At 38.7% G+C, this 22,282-nt stretch overlaps 1 protein-coding gene across 1 annotated transcript in view; it reads left to right on the top strand.

Moving 5' to 3' along the window:
* The window catches only part of TTC6 (tetratricopeptide repeat domain 6), a 114,974-nt gene that overhangs the window by 30,170 nt on the left and 62,522 nt on the right, over window positions 1-22,282 (top strand). The window contains exons 5-12 of the mRNA XM_063440471.1: window positions 516-631; window positions 9,239-9,463; window positions 11,824-11,983; window positions 12,150-12,254; window positions 17,028-17,129; window positions 18,448-18,528; window positions 19,654-20,042; window positions 20,549-21,029. Of these exons, the coding sequence (XP_063296541.1) occupies window positions 516-631; window positions 9,239-9,463; window positions 11,824-11,983; window positions 12,150-12,254; window positions 17,028-17,129; window positions 18,448-18,528; window positions 19,654-20,042; window positions 20,549-21,029 (1,659 nt within the window). The remainder of the gene's footprint in view (window positions 1-515; window positions 632-9,238; window positions 9,464-11,823; window positions 11,984-12,149; window positions 12,255-17,027; window positions 17,130-18,447; window positions 18,529-19,653; window positions 20,043-20,548; window positions 21,030-22,282) is intronic.

Here is a 22,282-nt window from a genome sequence, read left to right as displayed (position 1 = left end):
TCTCTTACTACATGTCCATTCTGCATGGACGTCAGGCCCCGTCTCCCCATGTTATTAAAATTTGATTTTGATTAGATATTACCGAAATAAGCGGACTGCATATTAAGATTTCTGTTTAAAATGAAAATCGAAAATAGTGTTAGAAAAAGGTGATTATTTGTCCTGTGAAAGAATATAATTAGTTTCCCTGTTTATATAGGTCTCTAGTTACTTATTTATACCCTGGTTACTGTTAAGAATGTATTGGAATGAGATGGATGTCGCCTTATCTAGCAGGGCCATTCCATTTCATATTTGGACAAGATGCTCATTAGAGTATTTGTTAAGTAATGAGTAAGGGTCTAATGGCTTTTGTGAGCTGTGGCGACTGGCTGGCTGTGTTTCTGGGGATGGGCAGCCACTGAAAATCATCAGGTGTTGACAGGACAACTGTTTGTGCTTTTACTGTTTGGAAAACTTTTGTTTTCTCTTTTTAACCCCTGTAACATTTTTTTCTTCTTGGTTTTTTTGTTCAGGTCTCTCTCTCTGACATCATTAAGGTGAAAGGAGACGCAGTGCCACTGAAAACACGAAAGAATGTCAAACTTCATAGTCCTGCGGCGCTGCTTGCCACCTGGGAACCAACAACAACGTAATTATCTACGGCTAGACCTTCAGTTTAGGGCAATGGGGGGCAGAAACTATCCCTAAATCTGTTTCCATGGCTTTTAAAAAGGGAATATTCATAGAAAAGCCTTAAATAATGAACAAAGCTAGAAACCAGGTAGTAATGGCTCCTCAAATATGTTGGACATTTTTTTGTTATAAATTTTGCTGTATGGATGTGTACTTTGTTCCTCCTAAAACATTTGGTTTTCGCCTACGTTGAGCATATGATTGGCCAACTCTGTAGGTTTATGTGCACACCTCAACTTTTTGTGTATACGCTCTGGCAAAGTTGAACAAGTTTTCATAGAAAACGTATATGCGCTTGCCATGACATTTAGGGCACTTAATTAACCCGTGCCATCAAGTTTGATTTTAACAAGCTTTTAGAACAGGGCCATCCAATCTGCAAGAGTGACCAGGTGCGTGCAGGGAAATATTATTTTATACACCTCAATGATTTATAATCCAAAATATTCTCATAGAATTGTCAGCTCAGATGGAAAGAGATGGTATTGCTAGATTACTCTGTCCTGACATGTGTGGCTAAACCAAATACATTTTGACATTACAGTGACCAAAGAATGCTTGTATGGAATCCGTACCTTTTTTTTAAGATATGTGTTTTGGTTAACTGTATTAAAGTGCCAAAAATGAACCCACATCCACAAAAGGCTGTTTAATCCAAAATGTAAGGTAGTCCTGTCCTATATAAAGTAGGCATAATACACAGACCTAGTAATAAACAGTTTTACTGAATGATGCTCTTTAGTTATAGTAAAGTGTCTCTAGTTACCTAATTGTTTAAAGAACTCGTTAAAAGAGCACTTATTCTATAAAGTACTCACCTTGGCATTTTGGTGACCTCATACATGTTCTTACTTATCTGCAGACCCTGGAGATCTTTTAGATAGTGCTATTTGTTCTAATACATAATCTGTCCTAACAGACAAAAGCATCCCCCTCCCTTCAATAAATAGTCACTGTCAGATTATCAATGGCCCAAAAATTCACTGACACTCTCCCCTCCCTCCTCTCCCCCCTTCATACACTCTAACAAAGCAAAATCTTCCACCTTCCCTTAGACAGAGATAGGCCACACACAGAGCCCAATACATTTCTGTCTTCCCGTTCAAAGAATGATAAATAACCGGAGCGAGAAGACGTGAGGCTATAAAAACATGCACCTTCTACCTGCTACATGCCAAAAACAACTTGTTTCTGCTGATAGACTTCTGGGAATGTTTGCCAATGAGGAACGTTCTGTGGGCAGCTGTCAGGCTGGTCGTGCCAAATTGTTAAAGGGTTCTTGCCATTTCACGTAAGGAAAAAGACTAAACTGTGACAGGGTGACATTTCTCATAAGGTCACGTACATGTTTGCTGTTTAGTAAGAATAGAAGACATTAGCAAAATGGTTACGGCTGTAAACTCTGTCATTACATTTTACAGCTTCTATTTCTGGAGGCCAATGTGTCATTAATTAGGCATAACTGACATCGTGAATACCTGAAAAGGGGCAAAGTAAAATGTCATTATTCAGCTCAGTTTTGTGTTTTTCATCTCTTCTTATTTGTTCCCCCCCAAAAAAAACTAAATTGTCAACTGTCAAATATCTTTACATTTGGCAACACTCGTTTTATGGCATGTTCCATTTTTATTGGTTGTTGTTATACTCAAAGTAATGTCACATTGACAAAATAGACCTCTGACCTCATCGTCCATTGCAAATGAGGTTAGCAGTGAAGTGATTGGTTTAGCATAGTTGATGTAGAAAGAGGCAGTGAGATGGAACAGCATAAAAAACAAACTATAGCCTAGGTAAGTGGGACTACACTTCCCAAGATGCTCTGTGAGCCGCTAGTCGTACAGGTGTAGGCAACTTCTGCCATTCCATTATCTGTGGTTTACATCTCACAAGGATAGAGTAAGTCTATAAGAAGGTTGGCACATCATCTTGGGAAACATCGCTCCCAGCATGTGGAATGGCGCAAATATTGCTAACCCCTGTAGGGTGCATCGGCCAGGGATAAGCAACCTTCGGCGCTCCAATTATTGTGAATTACTTCGCCCATAATTCTTTTGCAGCCATAATGCTGGCAAAGTGTCAGGGGAGATATAAAAAAACAATGTGTGCTTTGCAGTATACGGCGCTTATAGATAATATTAGATGCGATTTTTATTAGCACGTGTAAGTCCCTCTAACGTAACACACAATCATGCAAAGAGGGGAGGGAGTGCACTGAGTGGAATGGATAAACCACTTAAGATAAACCCAGAGGAGCACTAGAAACAATTTAACACTTACCCTCTATAAGGAAATAGATGAGTATAGAGAATAACTGAAATAAAATAAGATAACAAAACATGGTGTCGTATATAAGGATATGGAGTGGTTAGAAGATTATATGTAACTCACTCACATGGCTTAGAGCCTTGGGTGGATAGGCTCAAGTCACTCTCGCAGGGGTATATTCAGGTAATACCAAACCTCTTCTTATATGAGTCCAGGTACTCCGAAAAAAGATAAGAATGAAGCAGATGCTCCTAGTGTATTATCTTCGGTACATATATAATAAAAAGTGATGCTAATTAAATGCTCACCTTCTAGAGAGCCAAATATGTTGGACTCTCAGTGTAATAAGCACTGTGCCTTTAAGAGGGCGCAACTCTTCTTTAGTAGCAGGAATATACAGGGACTCGCTGGAATTGTTAAAAAGGCTACTATACTTTATTTACACAAAAGTAAAAATAAATAAAAGCAAGCCAAAAACCAGTAAAATGCTGTCCCAAAGAGTCGTCCTGATTGTCCGAGACGCATTTCGTCTTGTCCTAAGGCTTTCTCAATCCGTTTGGGGTATATTTAGAGAATAGAGATGAGTAGCATCAAATAGTTTGGGGTATATTTAGAGAATAGAGATGAGTAATATCTCTTGGGAGCAAAACTCCAAGATATTTAATATATTTTAGCTGCCAATCTACAGGTAATAAAGTGTTGCACATAGTGGGGCTCTATGTTCCCAGAGGCTGAATATTTTAAGATGTTAATGTTGAAACCGAAAATTGTACTACATCTTTGAAGAGGAGAAACGGTTGTTTCTGACTTAGCAACATATAACAATATATCATCCGCAAATGCTATGAGTTAAGAGATAATTTGCCTATTGGTATACCTGAAAAGAAAAATGTGTTGCAGAGCTACACAATATGCAGATCTAATAATAGATTAAAAAGGAGAGGGGATAAAAGACAGGCCTGATTTATTCTCCGGGAAATGAGTACCTCCCCAAAATCCAAACCATCGAGTACTTGTAAAGTTATAAAAGTTATCAATTAGATTTAAAAATATTGTATTCCAAAGAAATGGGTTTTAGAACTCTAAAAAGGTGTAGTCAGACGACCAGGGCAAAGGCTTTGTCTGCATCAAGACTAAGGAGAAAAGAAGGAGGGAATCTAGGGGAATTTCGAGCAGATACTAGGACTGCAATGGCGATTCTCGGTGACTTTATAGTTCTTTCCTGTATCATATCTTGCTAGAGTACATCTGAAATACCCATAAATCATAGACCGGCACTAACCACACTTTACTGAGATCTACTTTACTGGTAATCCTGTTAAAGGACCACTCTAGTGCCAGGAAAACATACTCGTTTTCCTGGCACTAGAGTGCCCTGAGGGTGCCCCCACCCTCAGGGACCCCCTCCCGCCCGGCTCTGGAAAGGGGAAAGGGGTTAAATCTTACCTTTTTCCAGCGCTGGGTGGAGAGATCTCCTCCTGCTCTCCTCCTCCGATCCTCCTCTTCTCCTCCCCGTCGGCTGAATGCGCACGCGCGGCAAGAGCTGCGCGCGCATTCAGCCGGTCACATAGGAAAGCATTCATAATGCTTTCCTATGGACGCTGGCGTGCTCTCACTGTGAAAATCACAGTGAGAATCACGCAAGCGCCTCTAGCGGCTGTCAATGAGACTAGAGGACATAGGGGGAAGGCTTAACCCATTCATAAACATAGCAGTTTCTCTGAAACTGCTATGTTTATGAAAAAATGGGTTAACCCTAGAAGGACCTGGCACCCAGACCACCTCATTAAGCTGAAGTGGTCTGGGTGCCTAGAGTGGTCCTTTAACATGAACTACCACCTTATCAACATTGTGTTAACTGTGCCAGTGAATGAACTTGATGAGGCAGGTTTTAGGTCAATATTTTTTCTTGTTGATGCTGTGAGAGATTTTCATTTTTAATAAAATCAATACAGGAGTCCTAGTCCTGTTCCCTGGAATCAGTAATATATAACATACTATGGGTAGCTTGAGTGAAAAGTTGGAGTCCAGGGGATCAAAGCATGCTGGCATCCTGCTCAGAATAAAAAGGCATGCATCCTTAAAATCAGTTCAGTTAAAGAAGTAACAATTAGAAAAACGAAAAAAAAAAAAAAAAAGTGTGGCTCTCTTGTAGGGGCAGATCTAGGCAATGAGGTCCAGTGAGAATATCAGAGTATGTTCTGAATGAAGGTGTATTGTTACCTAGGCATACAATCAACAGAGGGTGCAAGGTTTTACCAGGTCCTAATTATTTTTTTATTAATAATTTTTGGTACCTATTGTATTTGTTTCACCCACACTCTCCTGCCCATACAGGCTTTCAAGTCTATCTCCAATCCCCCAGCAATATAAACATAATCCCCATAACAGGTTTATCTACACTCTGCCGTATATATACATACAAAATTTGCATACCTACACCCCACCATACACACATACAAGCAGGCTTTCCCACACCTTCTCCTCAGCACATATATAATACATGTAAATAGGCATAGCTCCTCCCTTACATAAATACAAACATAAAGACATTCCCACACTCTCCCATACGCAGGGACATTCCCACACTTGCCCATACACAGAGACATTCCCACACTCTCCCATACATAGTTATATAGGCTGAAAAAAGACATGTGTCCATCAAGCTCAGCCTTCCTCACATTTGTTTTTTGTGGTGGATCCAAAAGAAGGCAAAAAACCCAGTTTGAAGCACTTCCAATTTTCCAACAAACTAGGAAAAAAGTTCCCTCTTGACCCAAGAATAGCAGTCAGATTTATCCTTAGATCAAGAAGCATTTACCCTACATTTAAAAGTTATATCCTTGAATATTCTGTTTTTCTAAGTATGCATCTAGTTACTGTTTAAATATCTGTACGGACTCTGATTAAACCACTTCTTCAGGCAGAGCATTCCATATCCTTATTGTTCTTATGGTAAAAAATAATTTCCTTTGCCTTAGACTAAATCTTCTTTCTTCCAGTCTAAACGCATGACCTTGTGTCCTATGTAAAGGCCTGTTTGTGAATAGATTATCACACAATGGTTTGTATTGGTCACAAATATATTTGTATAATATTATCATATCCCCTCTAAGGCTACATTTTTCTAAACTAAAGAGGTTTACATTTGTTAACCTTTCTTCGTAGCTAAAATGTTCCATTCCTCTTTCTAGTGCCATAATATCCTTCTTTAGAACATATGCCCAAAATTGCACAGCATATTCAAGACATGGTCTTACCAGCGATTTATAAAGAGGCAAAATTATATTCTCATCCCGAGAATGAATGCACTTTTTCATGCATGACAATACCTTACTGGCCTTGGCCACTGCTGATTGACATTGCACATTGTTGCATAGTTTGTTGTCTATAACAATTCCCAAGTCCTTCTCGTGTGTGGTTATCTCCAGTTTGCTTTCCATTAAGGGTGTAAGTTGCTTGTGCATTCTTGATGCCGAAGTGCATAACTTTGCATTTTTCTACATTCAATTTAATCTGCCATTTGAGTGCCCAGTCCCCCAATCTATCTAAATCCCTCTGCAGCAAAGTAATATCTTGCTCACATTGTATTATTTTACAGAGTTTTGTGTCATCTGCAAACACTGAAACATGGCTTTCAATGCATTTTTCAAGATCATTTATAAATATGTTAAACAGAACCCTGAGGGACACCACTTGTCACCTCTGTCCAGCTAGAAAATTTACTATTAAAGACATTCCCACACTCTCCCATACATGATGACATTCCCACACTCTCCCATATGTAAAGACATTCCCACACTCCTCCATACATACAGACATATTTACACTTTCCGGTGCATGCATACATACAAACATACACACATTCATACACACACTACCCCATCGTGAATACATACATAGAGACATACCTATTCTCTCCCATATATACAGGTATATCTGCAATTTGCCTTACATTCAGGCATATCCACACTCTCCCGTGCATTAGTTAAGATTAATTTAAGAAAAAAACTGACATACTTTGACCCTATAGTGTCCTTTTTAAAAAATTCTTGTCAGCGATCGTGCCCTTTAAACATGACTTGAGAGCAATTGCCACATGCCGAAGCCATTTTCTTAATTTCCCACAGAGCATAAGGCACTATTACAAAGTGTGATTGTGTTGTAAATTTCTAAGTTCACACACCTGATGTCATGTGTAGGAATGTTATGACCCCAGCTGGGCATCCACACACGGCGAGTTTTCAGTCAGTTATAAGAGACAGACAGGTAGATTGCTACCAAGCTTTTGGCTACCTTATGTATACATAAGAAAATCAAGGCACTGTCAAACGGAGATGTTGCTTCTAGTACAATATAATATGACATATCTCAGAAGACATAAAATAATTGCTAGTCTCTGCTAGCATTATTTTGGGGATCACAATTTGAGTATCGCTTCCCTAGAACGTAGGTTGAAAAACCGGCAAACGAAACTCTAGATCTATAAACAGCTGCCAATCATCTGAACTACTACAGTGTAGACAATTTAAAACTAATATGTATTTGTTTTTATTTAAAAGTAAATATCAGTATTATATTTCCCCCCCTAACCGTATACTCATGATGATGACTCTTCTCTGAAAATTAACAAAGAAAAAAAAGCAAGCATCCACAAACTAAATTTGTTTAAATGAAATCTGTACTAACAAATAATGTGAAAAGGAGGTAAAAAATATTACAAGTGCAAACATTTTAATACCTCATTAAACACAACTGATAGGCCCTACTTCAATTCTCCATGATATTGAAGGACTGGTATTGTCTACCTTTGATTTGGACCGTAAGCCTGCTATAACATATCTACAATTACTGTTTTGATTAGCCAAATGCTCCTGCCAAGGCGAGCAGTAGGCTCACTGAGCTATTTTAAAGAATGTCTTTCATAGAGTTGGATTCACAAATTCAATTTCACTAATCCTCTTGATTTCAGCCCCGATCTGAAGGGCACAGAGCTCTCAGTTAAGAGGAAGGAAGCTATAGCTGAAATACAAGTTGTTGTTCTATAAAGAAGTATTTCATAAATAGGTTTGTAAAGACATCCGTAGTCTGAAGAAAAAAAAAAGAAAACTACTTTATTTTCCCCCGGCATAATGGAGAAAGTCATTTTCCGTCACATGTTTAATAGCAGCCCCTCTGCAGTTTCTGGACTACACAAAACCCATGTAATATTGTACGGTATATTGATATATTCACATGTTTGTCCATAGGTTTTACGGGGGGAGGGGGCGGGGGAATTTATTTATTTGTTAAATAAACCTGTCTGGGGTGTAAAATAGTGTTCATGAGTATATACACTATACTCTTAAAAATCAGAACATTAGAACCGTTTCAGCTTACATCCAGATAATTAAAGAGAGAAGAGAAAAAGACTGGATGTGGGGGAACGGAAGAGACACCTCAGATTCACAGATCCAAAACCCAAGTTAGTTACCCAAGTAGTATATGCCCATTGGCTCAGGGAGCATCACTAAACAGGCATGTCATTCCATGCAAACCACACTTTCTGTTAGAGTCAAACTACTCAAAGCTCATCCTTCAAACTCTTATTCCAGAATTTGTATAGAACAACCGACTATGGCAGTGGATCCAAACTGTCTACATATTTGCAATAACCCATCTGATTTTACAGTGAAACTTTTTTGTGTGTGTGTTTGTGAAGTCAGGACATAAATTGCTTTGGAGAGGAAATACATACGTATATGGGGACAGATGAGGCTTGTATAATATTTCTGATGATGCCTTTTTACTTTGACTTACAATTTCTTCACTTTCATGCACTCCCACTGCGTATGGTAGACAAAAAACCTGTCCAGCCACAATCCCTCTGAAGTCTGTAGGTAAAAATCCAAAGTGAACCACCTTGGCAGGTGCAACATACCACCTTGGTGACATTTGTGTGCATATTCCTACAGGTCTATGTGAGAAAAGCCCACACTACTATAATTTCACTAATGGCACTATGCACCAGTAGACAAGTTTTTTTTTTAACATGAGGCACTGTCCTGTATGAGACCTCTTCATTCAGCAGTTCAGCACTAGCTATATGGACAAAGAAAGGTCTTATAGAAACATTCTACTAAAAGTGTACTAGTGTGAAAAATGGAATAAGTATAATAAAAAAAAAAGCTTAAATGTTCTCTTAAGGCTATATTTACCAAAATAAAATAAAATTAGCAAATGTCATGTCTGATATGGTTATTTTGTAGGATTGGACAGCATTCTGTTTATATGTATGTACATTATCATTTATTTACAGAGAACATGATCAGAAAACAATTCATCATTTCTGCACGGCTTCGCCCAGCCATATATTACCCAGCAACCTGCAGCTAGCTTCACGAATACATCACACGGTGGATAGAAAAGGCCACCACACGTCTATTGCTGGTAAAGAAGACCTCCCAAACATGGATCTAAGGAAGTTCCCAACTGGTGCAAAATCCGATGACAAATTACAGGAGGAACTAAAAGATTTAACTGGGTATGCCTACTTCTAAAACGTGTTTAGAATGGTTACAGGAATCCATATATATTTGGTGTTAATATGAAGCTATGCAATGCATAGCAGGCATTCTAATGTATTTTAAATCTGTCTTAGAGACTATTTGCATTCCTCTACATAAAGGCATGTTTCAAACGTGTAAGGTTTTATGTAAAGTGTCACAATGTGGCAACCATACCTCCTGCAACTCAGCAACGCAGAGGTAGCAGTCCTCCATTTCTTTTTTTTTCTTTTTTTCTTTTTTTCTTTTTTATTTAGTGTTGTTTTTATGCCTTGAAGTTTTCAGAGTGTCGGTACACATAGAATAGTGAGTACTGAAAGGTTGTATTAGTTATGATGCGATGAGAACCCTGGCCCAGTTCCCCAGTAATGGTGTAAACTGTTTTGCCCCCTTACCTGGGTCCCCACCAGGCTCCAATACTCCCTGGTGGTCCAGTGATGTTCTGTCCGGCTTCTGTAGCGCTGCCGAAGCCGGAAACTTTGGCAGTCACCATTCATTTGCGGAGAGCTATGACCAATGACTGACATTCTGTGCAACAAAAGAACCGTAGTTTCAGGCTGGCTGATGGCACCCCTATGACACCTCCAGCAGCAGAGGGGTTAATGTCTGTAGCTGTAGGTGCAGCATTTCATAGAGAAACGCTGCACGTCCAGGCACCATGACCACTTCAAGTCACAGATGTGGTCATGGTGCTTGGAGTAAACCTTTAACTTGTAAAAGTTAAACTAAAATAGGAATACAGTACGATGCAATTATTAGAAATACACACCTTTCAAGGTGTCTTCTCCAACGTATACTCGTAATATGATTTGTTGAGTTGCAGCAAAATATTTTTCAGTATAAACTTACACCTCTCTTTCCCCCATTTTTTAAACCAATATTTTTTTCTGAAATTTTAAGAGTGGTTATTCAAGTTTAATTTAGAAAGACATTTCAATTAGAATTTCATGTATTTGTATGTAGTGTGCAACTCGTAACCAGCCCAAACTAACAGAGGCTCTGCGGTAACTTCGTTAATAGTCGGCGAAGACAGGTGTAATTGGTTGGACACTCATTATCTCTCCTGTAGGAATGTGGCCTCTCTCAAGAAATCACTTACCCATAACTTTCCCTCCCACTCACACAAAGAGCCCCTTATAGAAAGCGTGTGCAAGGGACTCTCGAATCTCAGCGTGTCAAGAACTGCCATCAGTCTTCAGCCAGCTGGCCTACACGTTACCAATTTAATGAGTGATGGATATTTGCTTTTGCCAGTCACTGTATCCAGACTCTGTTTGAAAAGCATCTGTACAAACTAGGGTGGAAGAGGACTGAAATGCATTTCTAGCTCCTTATTGCATTAAAGATTATATTATATTTATTTTCCAATATACATGTTCCATGCACAGCTTATAATGCAACAGCTATATCATTGCATCAAATACCGCCACTTCTCTAATAAATAGAATGATATATTTTATATGTCAACGCTATGGACTTCCTAAGTATGTGTAAGTTAAAAGTAAGAAAGGTTATATAAGAGAAATAAGACCGGAATAGCATATTTCATAGAAGAAAGATGTGACAAATCTAAGAGAAGGATTATTAAATAGTATTTGGCATGTACGCAAACGTGGTGGAAATGTCTAACTCTCTGGGTATGTGTCTCCATGTATTCTTCTATTGTATGAATCTATGGGTATAAAAAGAGTATACCTCACACCTTTTCCTCCATTGTATGAAACTCTAAATATAAACATTGCATACCTCCCAAGTGTCCCGCTGTTGTATGGAACTCTGAGTGCATACCACACAATGTTCCCACTATATTACACTTTTGTATGGAAACTAATCGTTTTTATACATGCATCTCCAAAAAGTAGAACGTTTGGCTAACGTGGTCTTAAACTTAAGAAACAACACTTTTATTGAATAACATGGAGTAATTATACAACATTTAAATCTTTAGAATTTTGAGACAGCCCTTCCACTGAGCAGGTGGGGGCCTACAGTTGATAGGAGAATGATCTGGTGGGTAACATTTAGTGTTAGAGTAGGATGGGATCGATGTGAAATATGTAGGAAATTCACAGAATGAAATATATAGACTGGATGGTATGCTAATGATTTGTCAAAGAGTGTTCTCAAAATAAGAATTTGACTTAGTTGGGTTCCTTGACAATGGAAAATTGAGATTAATTTAAAGTATTTTGTCTCATTCTGACACACAAGAACGTATCTGTAATAACTGTGCTGTATAGCTCACAGGGTGAGCATTAGGGTCAGGTTTATACATTTTAGTAGTATTTAAGTGTCTGATACCCGTATACTTGACAAACATTCATGGTTGATGTTACAGGATTCTAGAAACGGGAGTATCTATCTCAGCGTTACAACTTCAGAACCAGACTGGGAGTGTTCTCCGCAAGCCACCACACAGTGCTCGCAGCTTGGAGGACTGGCAGAAAATTGCTGAATATTATGTAGAAGGACCATGGATGGAACTTGTTGGAGAAAAAGTAAGAGGACCTGTTGCCAAGAATAATACTCTGGGGATGGTTTTAATTTGTTGTGTTGAAGAAGAATTAGGTTGAGCTTCTTTTTATCAGCATATAACCCTTTATTTTTAAAAGGATATTAATTATCTGTAACACAAACTTGTTTCCTATTATGTTTTTCTCATAGGCAATAATGAACTCTGAGACCTTAAAGATGTTTTGGGCTCCAGCACCTCCCAAATTTTCAGCACCTCTGTCACATATTCAAAGAACTTTATTTGATAAATATGAGGTAAGTTCATTGAATGACAAACTGAGCTAAAATTCTTTGTATAGGTTTTATGGCTATGTAGGTTGTAACAACAAAAAGTGCATTATTGCATTTATTAAAGGGGCACTCCAAGTACTAAAAACTATTTTGGTGTATAGACCATGCCCCAGCTGATACACTGCTCAAGTCTCTGTTATTAAGAAGTTAAAGGACCTTTGTTTCTGTGCATGCAGCCCTAAACACATTTCCACTGGCTGTGACTGTCAATTTTCAACATAACTAAAAGATTTAATTTTGCATGATCTTACAGCATGGTGTGTTTACTTTAGAAGTTCTTATCTCATGCTCTATTTTTTATTCTTTATTCGGTTGTGCTGTGAGCGGAAGATAGGGTTAACGTACACATCAATGTACATTACAATGTTATACAGTAGTCATTGAACAATTTGTGTGTTACAGCTTTGCACTTTAAATTTTTTTAAGTTTAAACTTAACATGCGTGGGTGCCTAGGCGGTATTGAGACAGAGTAGTGAGTTCACTTACGTCTGTTGGATAGTAAATGCCACTATCTAGGTTGTGTAGTGGTAGTGGTGGTATGATCCAGAGTTGGTGCTTTATGTCAGTTATACAGATGTATACTTTTGATCCTATGGGGAGCAATTTAGATAAGTGCCACTCGTGGATCAATAGGGTGGATTTGTAGGTGTAGATTCGATTAGAGGTGCATGAGAGTAGACTGTGTGAAAACTCTTCCTCCTCGTGAAGGATCTCCTGCTCTGCTAATTGAATGTTAATCAGACACAGGAGGCTGCTGCAGACTCTTTCAGATAACTAATAGAACAGGAAATAAGAAATTCTAACAAAACAGTGCAAACATGGATGCTAAAAATGTAAACTGTTTTCAGCAAGCATGTAGGGAGGCTGTGTGAGTGACTGCCAGGTTAGGTGTGGCTAGGGCTGCATAAACTAAGTGACCTAACTCCTTAAAGGCAGAGAATTGAATAGTGAGATTGCAGAGGCATGGTATATACACCACAACCACTTCATTAAGCTAAACGTGCTTTGGTGCTTGGAGTGTCCCTTTAATGAAATTTATTTACATTTCCAGTTATTTTGCTGACCCCAAGTCCTGCACCACTATTTTGTATCATAGGAAAATATAGCATGCTGGCACCAAATACATTTGAACTCATTTGTGACATTAGAGGAGTAAATCTATCTATAAGCCGACAGTAAAATGGATATAATAAGATGCATGTAAACTGGGGTGAAGTATTTGGTCACAAAAGGGGTATAGGACCATCGCCAGACCACTGTGGGCGATATGAGATCTTTCGTAGTATCTGCTTGTTTCTTAAGGAGGTGTGCCACAATGATTAGATTTGTTTTTGTAATTTGGGAACACTTGATGAATCACCTGCTGAATAAGGATGTTTGTAAAATTCTTGTCATCTCCATTACATGTGAACTTCAGAGAAAGGTTTGTTTAATTACTGGCATTCTGTTTTAATTATTTGTTATCTGTCGGAATGCATTCAACCCACTCTTATGGCAAGAAACACGTGGGTATTTAGACCAGTAAAAATAAAAAAACGGAACTTATTTTTTTGAAATTGTATTTCAATATTTTATTATGTTTGTAGTTGTTAAAGGGAAACTATAGTGCCAGGAATACATCTTACTACAGCTCCACCCCCCTCGGACTCCCCCCTCCACTCCTTATGGTGCTGAAGGGGTTACAAAATTGTCAGACGGCGGGGGACACCTGATACGCATGCCCGGCATTAGACACATTCACTTTGCTTTCCTATGGGGTTTTGGGTGACGCTGGACGTCCCCATGCATAGAGTGAGGACATCTAGTGTCGCCTAGTAGCCCGGTAGTTAACCCTCAAAGGTAATTCTTGCAGTTCGTTAAAAAAAATGATGAGCCTAATCACAGAATCTTATCGACAGAAAACCATAAAACAGTAATACTTCCCAAGTGTCATGTATCTGGTGGAGATGGTGCTAGAGGGAAACTCACAGGATATAGCTATCAGAAAACACATACCTTATCCTAATCTCTTGCTTGCATCTTTCAAGTAAATCCGTACCCCCTAACAGCAGTGTCCGGTGAAGCAGGATTTCTGTGGGCGGGGTAAAAGGGTGGGCCACTGATGTGAATCGCGTAATTAAAACCGCCCAAAGGGACAAACATGCCCGAAAAGGGGGCGTGTCTGTACAAAGAATTAGATGGTCAGCTTGCCTGCCAATCATGCAGGATGACCAATCAAGGGCATACTGTGCAGACGGCACCCTGAGCTTGGCATAAATGCGTCTAATGTTGCGCTCACTCCACGCTTTTTTTAAGGACTGTCCCCTAGCACTTACTGGTACACTCCTCTCCTAACCTTATCACTAGCAGGCAGAAGCTCCTGGTATATAGTCTGGGACAGAGTAAAGGTGTATGTAGTGAGCGTAGAAGAAAGGGAACATGCCACAGTGTTAGAGAGAGTGAAGCAGTAAGAGCATTTGCATAGTGCGCAAAGTCAGCTTTACCTTAATTGGTCAACCAGTCCACACCAGCTTTGTTCCCCTACATCCCTCTTAAGTTTCCATACCTAAGGAAGAGCATGTGAAGAGTAGTAAAACACACACACATATATATATATTTTCTTCTTTCTTTTTTTAGTCAACAAGCCTATTCCATGGGCCTGGGTCTGGGCCTGGAGCTGCAGCTCCATGAGCCCCTATGTTAATCTGGCCTTGGGGTTAAGGGACCTGGGGCAGGGCACCCAAACCACTTCAATGAGCTGAAGTGGTGTGGGTGCCTATAGTGACCCTTTAACTATTTTATTAATATATTCAGTTTATTTTTACAACATTCAAGCTATAGTGAATCTGAGAAAATATAAATAGCCAAACATCACTAATTTCGCTTTTTGCTTCAACAAGTTCCCCAAAATAAAATGGTTTTAATATATTACCACTTTGTTTCTTAAATACAACTTATATGACTGAGACCGGGGTACTGCATTACAAGACAGAGGAACGATCACATTTTCTTGGTGACTGTTAAATTTGACCTCAATGCTGTTAAAAGTATGCCTTGTAGGGTGAGTACAAACAAACCGGCTGCACTGATTGGGGGTGTGTTCTGCTAAGCGCTGGAGCCTTGCGTACTGTAGCATTTACAGAAGGATTATCCACAGAAAGTGCTCCAACTCTACCCCAACTACACATATGGGTGAGATCTAACTAATTACCATGCATATTTAATGCCTACTATTGACTTCCAGAGTGTGCACACACTGAGACTGTAAATACATTTTTTGATTCAATTTTTATTGCATTTTTTTCTTTTTTTCCTTTTTTCAATTTTTTCAACTGGCAAGAAGTCTCACTTATATGGTTCCCTGGTGCAAAGTACAATTAGGCACTAGAACTATTGACTGGGTCGGACTTGTTTAGGTCGGACTCGCTTAGGTCGCTTTATTATAATATGGTGTATCTTTAACAACGTGTGTTAGGAACAAGTTAAGTTATGTGTATTTAACCATTCAGCTTTTTCATATTCCTTTGACTATATTATGCAAATGATGTTAACTACTACCACTATTTAGTGTCAATAAGCACCAAGGATTGCCACAGTGGTTATGGTGGGATGTGGTATTTGATTGTATTAAACTACATTGATTTAACGGATTATCTGTTTTCTGGCATGGCAATAAAGTCTTTGAACTAGTACTTAGCTAGTGTTGAAGCGTGTACTTATATAGATGTATTTAGTATCATATATCTGGATGTTCTGCTAATCCTACCTATTTACTATGCATATGCAATCATGGTCACGTGAAGGAAATCACAAGTGTTATTAATTTACATCAAATGCCAGAATGACTTGGAATTTATTACAAATGCAATAAAAACGCACTATTGAAGCACCATTAGCTTACCCATAAGAAGATACCATATGAATTTTAACCATTTGAACTTTGAAGCATGCAATACCAAAAGAGTCCAGACGATGTCGCACGTTTGTTAAACAGAAAGCTGTAGAAAAAGTGTTATCCTAGTAAGGATAACCTAACCGGACTTGGTAAGTGTCTCTCGGGGTTTACTTACTAAAATGTGAATCACGCTCACATCAGAGATGCAGAATATTTCTACCTCTGCTGCTTCAGTCTGTTGTCAGTGCACTGTTTAGTAAATAATACCTTTAGCAAATTTTTTCACATAGGGCAGTATTCAATCTCTTGGGTACAGTGTCCCTGCTGTAATGCATCGTGCCACCATGTAGATCTAGCTAAGAATAGCTACATTATTGTTTTTTGTACTTCTACACCTGTAAATATTCATGTTATGGTTTTTTTTTTATTTGCTGATTTTTATTCTAGGCCATGAAGACCGATATTGACAGCTCTGATGTTTTATATAAATTAATATGTTTTATATGATGAATTATATTCCCATTATACTGAGCCAGCTGCCTTAGTTTTGGAAACTGAATACGCTGTACAAGAAAGCCACCCAAATAATTAGGACATAGTGCCCCTAACCACTTATAGAGTACTGTTGATTTATGTTTTGATAATGATCTGTTCTTTATAAACCATTTTCCCAAATAGAATTCCCTCCTAATATAAGTGACAACAGGATTGTGTAGAACTGTGAATACTAAACTCACAGGACAATTCATACAGTTAATAACAACCATATTGTAATGAAAGCATATGCTGTGGTTTGTCCACAAAAGATTAATATTGTACAATAAATAATATTTTTTTTAAAACTATATTTTTATGTGTTTAGAGCTGCATGGAGGAACAAGAAATGGGAGATGAATTCTCCTTTTTAGAAGAGGAGAGTGAATCGTCAGACGAGGAAGCTGACCCAGAGACTCAAGCACTCAGAGTGAGTAACCATGGCCAGAGGCATACCTTCGTTACATGGCACCTGGAGTGGAAATGGATTTTGACACCCTCCCCCAACTGCAGATTTTTTTTGTCTCCCTAAATTACATATATGCAAGTTAAAGGGACACTATATTGACCAAAACAACTTTAGCTTAATTAAGCAGTTTTATTGTATAGATTATGCCTCTGAAGTCTCACTGCTCGATTTTCTGCCATTTAGGAGTTAAATCACTTTTGTTTATGCAGCCCTAGTCACACCTTTCCTGACTGTGACTGAAAAAGTCTGTTTGGAAACAAAATGGTTTAATTTTCAATCAGATGTTAACTTACTTTAGAAGTTTTTATTCCTGCTCTATAAATTAGACTTTAAATACATACAGGAGGCTCCTGCATGGTCTAGCAAGCTATTGACAGATAATTAGATGACATTCTATAATTAACAGAATTTGCAATAAAGGAAGTGTAAATATAAGATGACTCTTTACAGGAAGTGTTTAGGAAGGCTGTGCAAGTCTTATGCAGTGAGGTATGACTAGGCCTGCATAAACCAAGTGATTTAACTCCTGCATGGCAGATAATTGAGCAGTGAGGCTGCAGGGGCATGTTCTATACACCAAAACTGCTTCATGTAGCTGAAGTTTTTGTGGGTTTTGTGACTATAGTGTCCCTTCAGAATACAAAGAAATCCATATATATATATATATATATACATATTTACTTTCATACACAAATACATTTAAATATACATACTCATATACACAGACTTTTACACACACATTAAAATACACACACTTAATTATATATATATATATATATATATATATTTATTTATTTTTTTCACTGTGAGGTCCATCCAGCCGTCCTTTCCTTCCCTTGGAAGGAAGTTGAAGTGGAACCTCATTCCCGGGGTTTAGTGGAATGCTGCTGGGATCTCTCTCTACTGATTGCCCAGCTCCCTGCACATTTTTACTGATGTTGGGGCTGAGATGACGTCACATTCCGCCTCTCGCGTCAGTAAAGAGTGCACAATAAAGTGTCATAAACGGTATCTACTGCGTAGCACCCCTGCCACCAATACACTGGTAGGCAGTTGCCCATGCTGGCAGAGAGCGGTGCTCTGAGCAACTGTTTGCCACCTGTTACCTGCGATGGACTGCCTGCACAGCTAACGTGTTAGTTGACGTCTGACCATGGCAATACGTGTACTGTCTATTAAAATGATACTTGGGTGTAACATCATCTAAAAAATAAAATCACAAACATAATGTCTGATGTCATGCATCATGAAGATGTTCTTTTCTTCCTACATTTAATAGGACAGAATACTGTCTCGGAGGTATAATTCACTGCCAGACCTCAGTACCCCAACTGCACTACCATCATATCATCCACTAAAGGTATGTTTAATTCTAACATTAGAGATATTCTATTCTGCTGATGCCTGATAATCTATTCTGTATTAATAAATTAGCTTTCCTATTTTATTTAGTTAACTAATTGTGCTGGAATTGCACAAATAGTGCACATCCTAATTTGATTCCTATATACTGTGTGAAGACCATCCCTTGCACTAGTTAGTATATACACATGGAGATCCCATTGTGGTAGAAAGAGCATGGGCCATGCTGCTAGGTGTTATGTAACAGGGGGGCATTATACAAAGTAAGCTATAGAGCCAAAAAGGAGGTGCGCAGACATGTATTATTACAGAAACTATTTATACTATCGTGTATGCTGGACATGCCCCAATTAGTGTTTTGGAATGGATGCTGTCCTGGGTCTTGGGGGAAAAAACGAAATATATGTCCATATTAGCACCAATACTGAGCTCCTACCAGACCACACTGATAGTTTTACGTACTCAAACTAACAACCAGAATTAATCTGGACATTCAGGGATTTGTTTGTGACTCACTTGAAGCAATCCAAAATTCTGATGCTCTGCATTGTCAAGAGAAAGATGAACGAAATGGTCATGATGGAAAAATTCAAAACTGATACTGACACTTCTTAAACATTGAAGATCTGGAGTCTGTGAAAGTCAACCTTTAGATCGTAATATTTTGTGCTTTCCAATTTCTGTTTTCAACTTTATTACCTTCATAGCCAATTCCAGCACTTTTTATGGTCATTTCATGTAATAAGTGATTACACTGTCTGGAAGCTGTATTGACTATTGTTATCTTACACCGTGACATATTACAAACGTGGTACATACATTTGTTGTATCATTGCTTATGTTTATGTAGATATTTAAAAAATCATTAGATCTGTGTTTTTTTCCCCGTGTAGAGAAAATGTAATAAAACAATTGGAAATGACCACGAGTTATATGTTAATGCTAGTTAAATAATACATTGTTCCCCTGCTGATGGGAGGGAGCTGTTACTCTGCCAGGCTGCTTTTTGGGTTTTATTGTAATTTAATACAAAATCTATCACACTTTGATTAACCACTGCCCACCTATAGCATGTTAATGCTTTTTACAGATTTTCTTTTTCTTTCCATTTTCGTTTTCCTAGAGTTCACTTTCAGTGTCTGCTCCAGACATATCTGAGCACAGGGATACACAATTCAACTTGTCAGCTGACTTTCAGACTAGCATGAAAGAACTTGAATTATTAAGGCGGCTGTCGCAGAAGCAAGCATCAACCCCAAACCTTTATCCAAATCTAGACACTGAACCAAATGTCACCCATGTTACCTCACCAGTACCCACCCCGCCAGAAAACATCATTACAATATCTTTACCTAAGGAGATGCAAAAACCTTTATACCCTCCTCCAAAACCCGACTTAAAATATGTTCCTCTCCATAAGCAGAAGAAATCTAGGAGAAGAAAACAGCTCGATCCAGGGAAGCTGCAAATTATATTTCAGCAATTAAACCAACCACCTCGAACGATTGAGAGGTTAGACATTCGCACATCCCATATATTACGACTTTCTCTCTTTATATTTGTGATACTTGTTTCCTGATAGATACTATTTTACGATCTGATTTGATGACTGAGGAAAACAAACGTATGGTTTGGCAGTTTTTTGTCACTTTATAGTCTATTATAAGTTTAATATTTCTTAATGTGTATGCTGTATTGATCTTAAACATTAGCCGATGACAAAGTATTTATCATTATGGCATTTCTATAGCATCAACTTATTCGGCAGCACGTTACAATATTATAAAGAATGGAAATGTAACAATAAATAAGTCACTTCCAAAATGTTACAGGAACAATAGATGAGGACCATGCATATTACAATCTAGATCTTACAATTTAGAAGAGGCTTTGTGTGTGTCCGTGTGTGTATATGTATATATGTGTGTGTATATATATATATATATATATATATATATATATATATATTATCTCTCTCTCTCTTTCTATATATATTTAAACATTTCTCTTTTGTGTAGGTCTTTGTCACTTGTAAGACTGCCAACCAGTGTCGGACCTTTTTCTGAATATTGCTCTCGGAGATATAGTCTTCCCGGTCAACTGGACTTTTCTTCCTTTCGTTACATGTATGGTGCAGTTCATCCAGAAGAGGATACTCGTGAGTGGGTCAGAGAAATCTGGAATAAATGGTTTGATGAAGTATTTCCACCAAGTTCTGCATCACTGCAATCCACTGAAGACTATTTTGATGATGCTCGGAAAGATCTAGAGAAGCATGATGGACAGAAAGAGGTTTCAACGATGCCAGTCCTGGATTCAGTGCTACCCCTTCTGATAGAAGACCCAACAGCAACTGTACAAGACGTTGAGACTGAGATTACACGACTGTCACTTCTGATAGAAGGAGAAAAAAAACCCTTAGCGATTCACTACTGTAGAAGAGGTGCACTTTATAGGAAGTTGGGAAACTTAAGGATGGCCCTTCAAGATCTAGATCTGGTAAGAATCTAATGCTATCACCATAACCAGTAAATATGTATAATTATTCATTGTTTTCTAGTTTTTATTTTCTTCAGTACTTGTAGCAGATTACGTGAGGTGGCTTTAAAATCTGCCCCTTGCACTGAGGCAAGAAGGGAAAGTCTTAAAGGAACACCAATAGCACCTTAGCTTTGTGTGAAGAGTGTGTCCAGAGCTGGTTTAATGTTTCCTAGGGCCCTAGGCAGATTGGGTCCCCTGTTAGAGCCTTGGGCTCTGTTTCAGTGAAAAGTCTGTGTGTGTGTGTGTGTTTGTTGACTGAGTATTGTGTGAGTGAGAGTGTGTTAGGCAGGAGGCCAAGAGCTGTATGGGGGAGGGGTACAGTGTGTTGTGTGTGTGGCTAAGTGTTGTATGTTTATGTTTTGCCAACCTCCTTTATGTACCTTACCTGATGTTCCAGTGGAGTGTGAGCAGAATCCCTGGTGGTCCCAGTGGGTAGAGTTTCATCATCTGTATCAATACTAGGCACAGACCACTTCAAGAGTGCCCCGGTGGTTCTGGCTTTTAATCAATAACTCACAGTCCCGATCTGAACCTAAGCCAAAGTCATCTGCCTTTGTCCCATTATGGGTATTATGGCTTTGAGTGTTTCCTCTTTTTTTCAGTTTACTAAAAGGGCAAATTTCATTAGAGCTTATTTACTTAATAGTGATTTTGGAGTGTCCCATTAAGTGGGTGGAGGTGACTTTAAAGAGGTGGAGTAATAATTGATTGGTTCAAAGGTGTATTGAGCTGCCACTCCTCCACACTCCACAAAGTGTGATGTAGTAAAGAACTGGCAAATCTGGCAAGTTCCCATTAGGGACAGATTTAGAATGTTTAATGTAGAATGTGGGCTCACAAACTTACCTTTTCCCTTGCCCATCACTCTCTTTTCTGTGGGCTCTGTCTACTTCTCCCTCTCTAGCAGGACTCGAGTCCTGCAGAAATGGGTGGGAACGGCGTTCCTGCACTTTTTCCACAGCAGGAACACTGTTCCCGTTAGTGGTCCTGCATGTCTTGTTTGCCAGCGAGGCAAACAAGACATATGCCTTGTTAGCCTAGGGGGGAGGCGACCGGCTGAACTTCGCGCAGAATTTCTAATATATTTTTTTATATGCATTGCCACTCATTTATTTATTTAAAGTGTCACAATCCCATCAGCAATTCATACTCCTTGCATGGAGTTAACAATTACATCTTTGCCATTGTCTCTCACTCCTCTATCCTGTAGT

This window comes from Pelobates fuscus, chromosome 13 (assembly GCF_036172605.1).
Source record: "Pelobates fuscus isolate aPelFus1 chromosome 13, aPelFus1.pri, whole genome shotgun sequence".
Taxonomy (NCBI): Eukaryota; Metazoa; Chordata; class Amphibia; order Anura; family Pelobatidae; genus Pelobates; species Pelobates fuscus.
The sequence above is the reverse complement of the archived record's forward strand: the minus strand, read 5'-3'. Positions and strand labels throughout refer to the sequence as shown.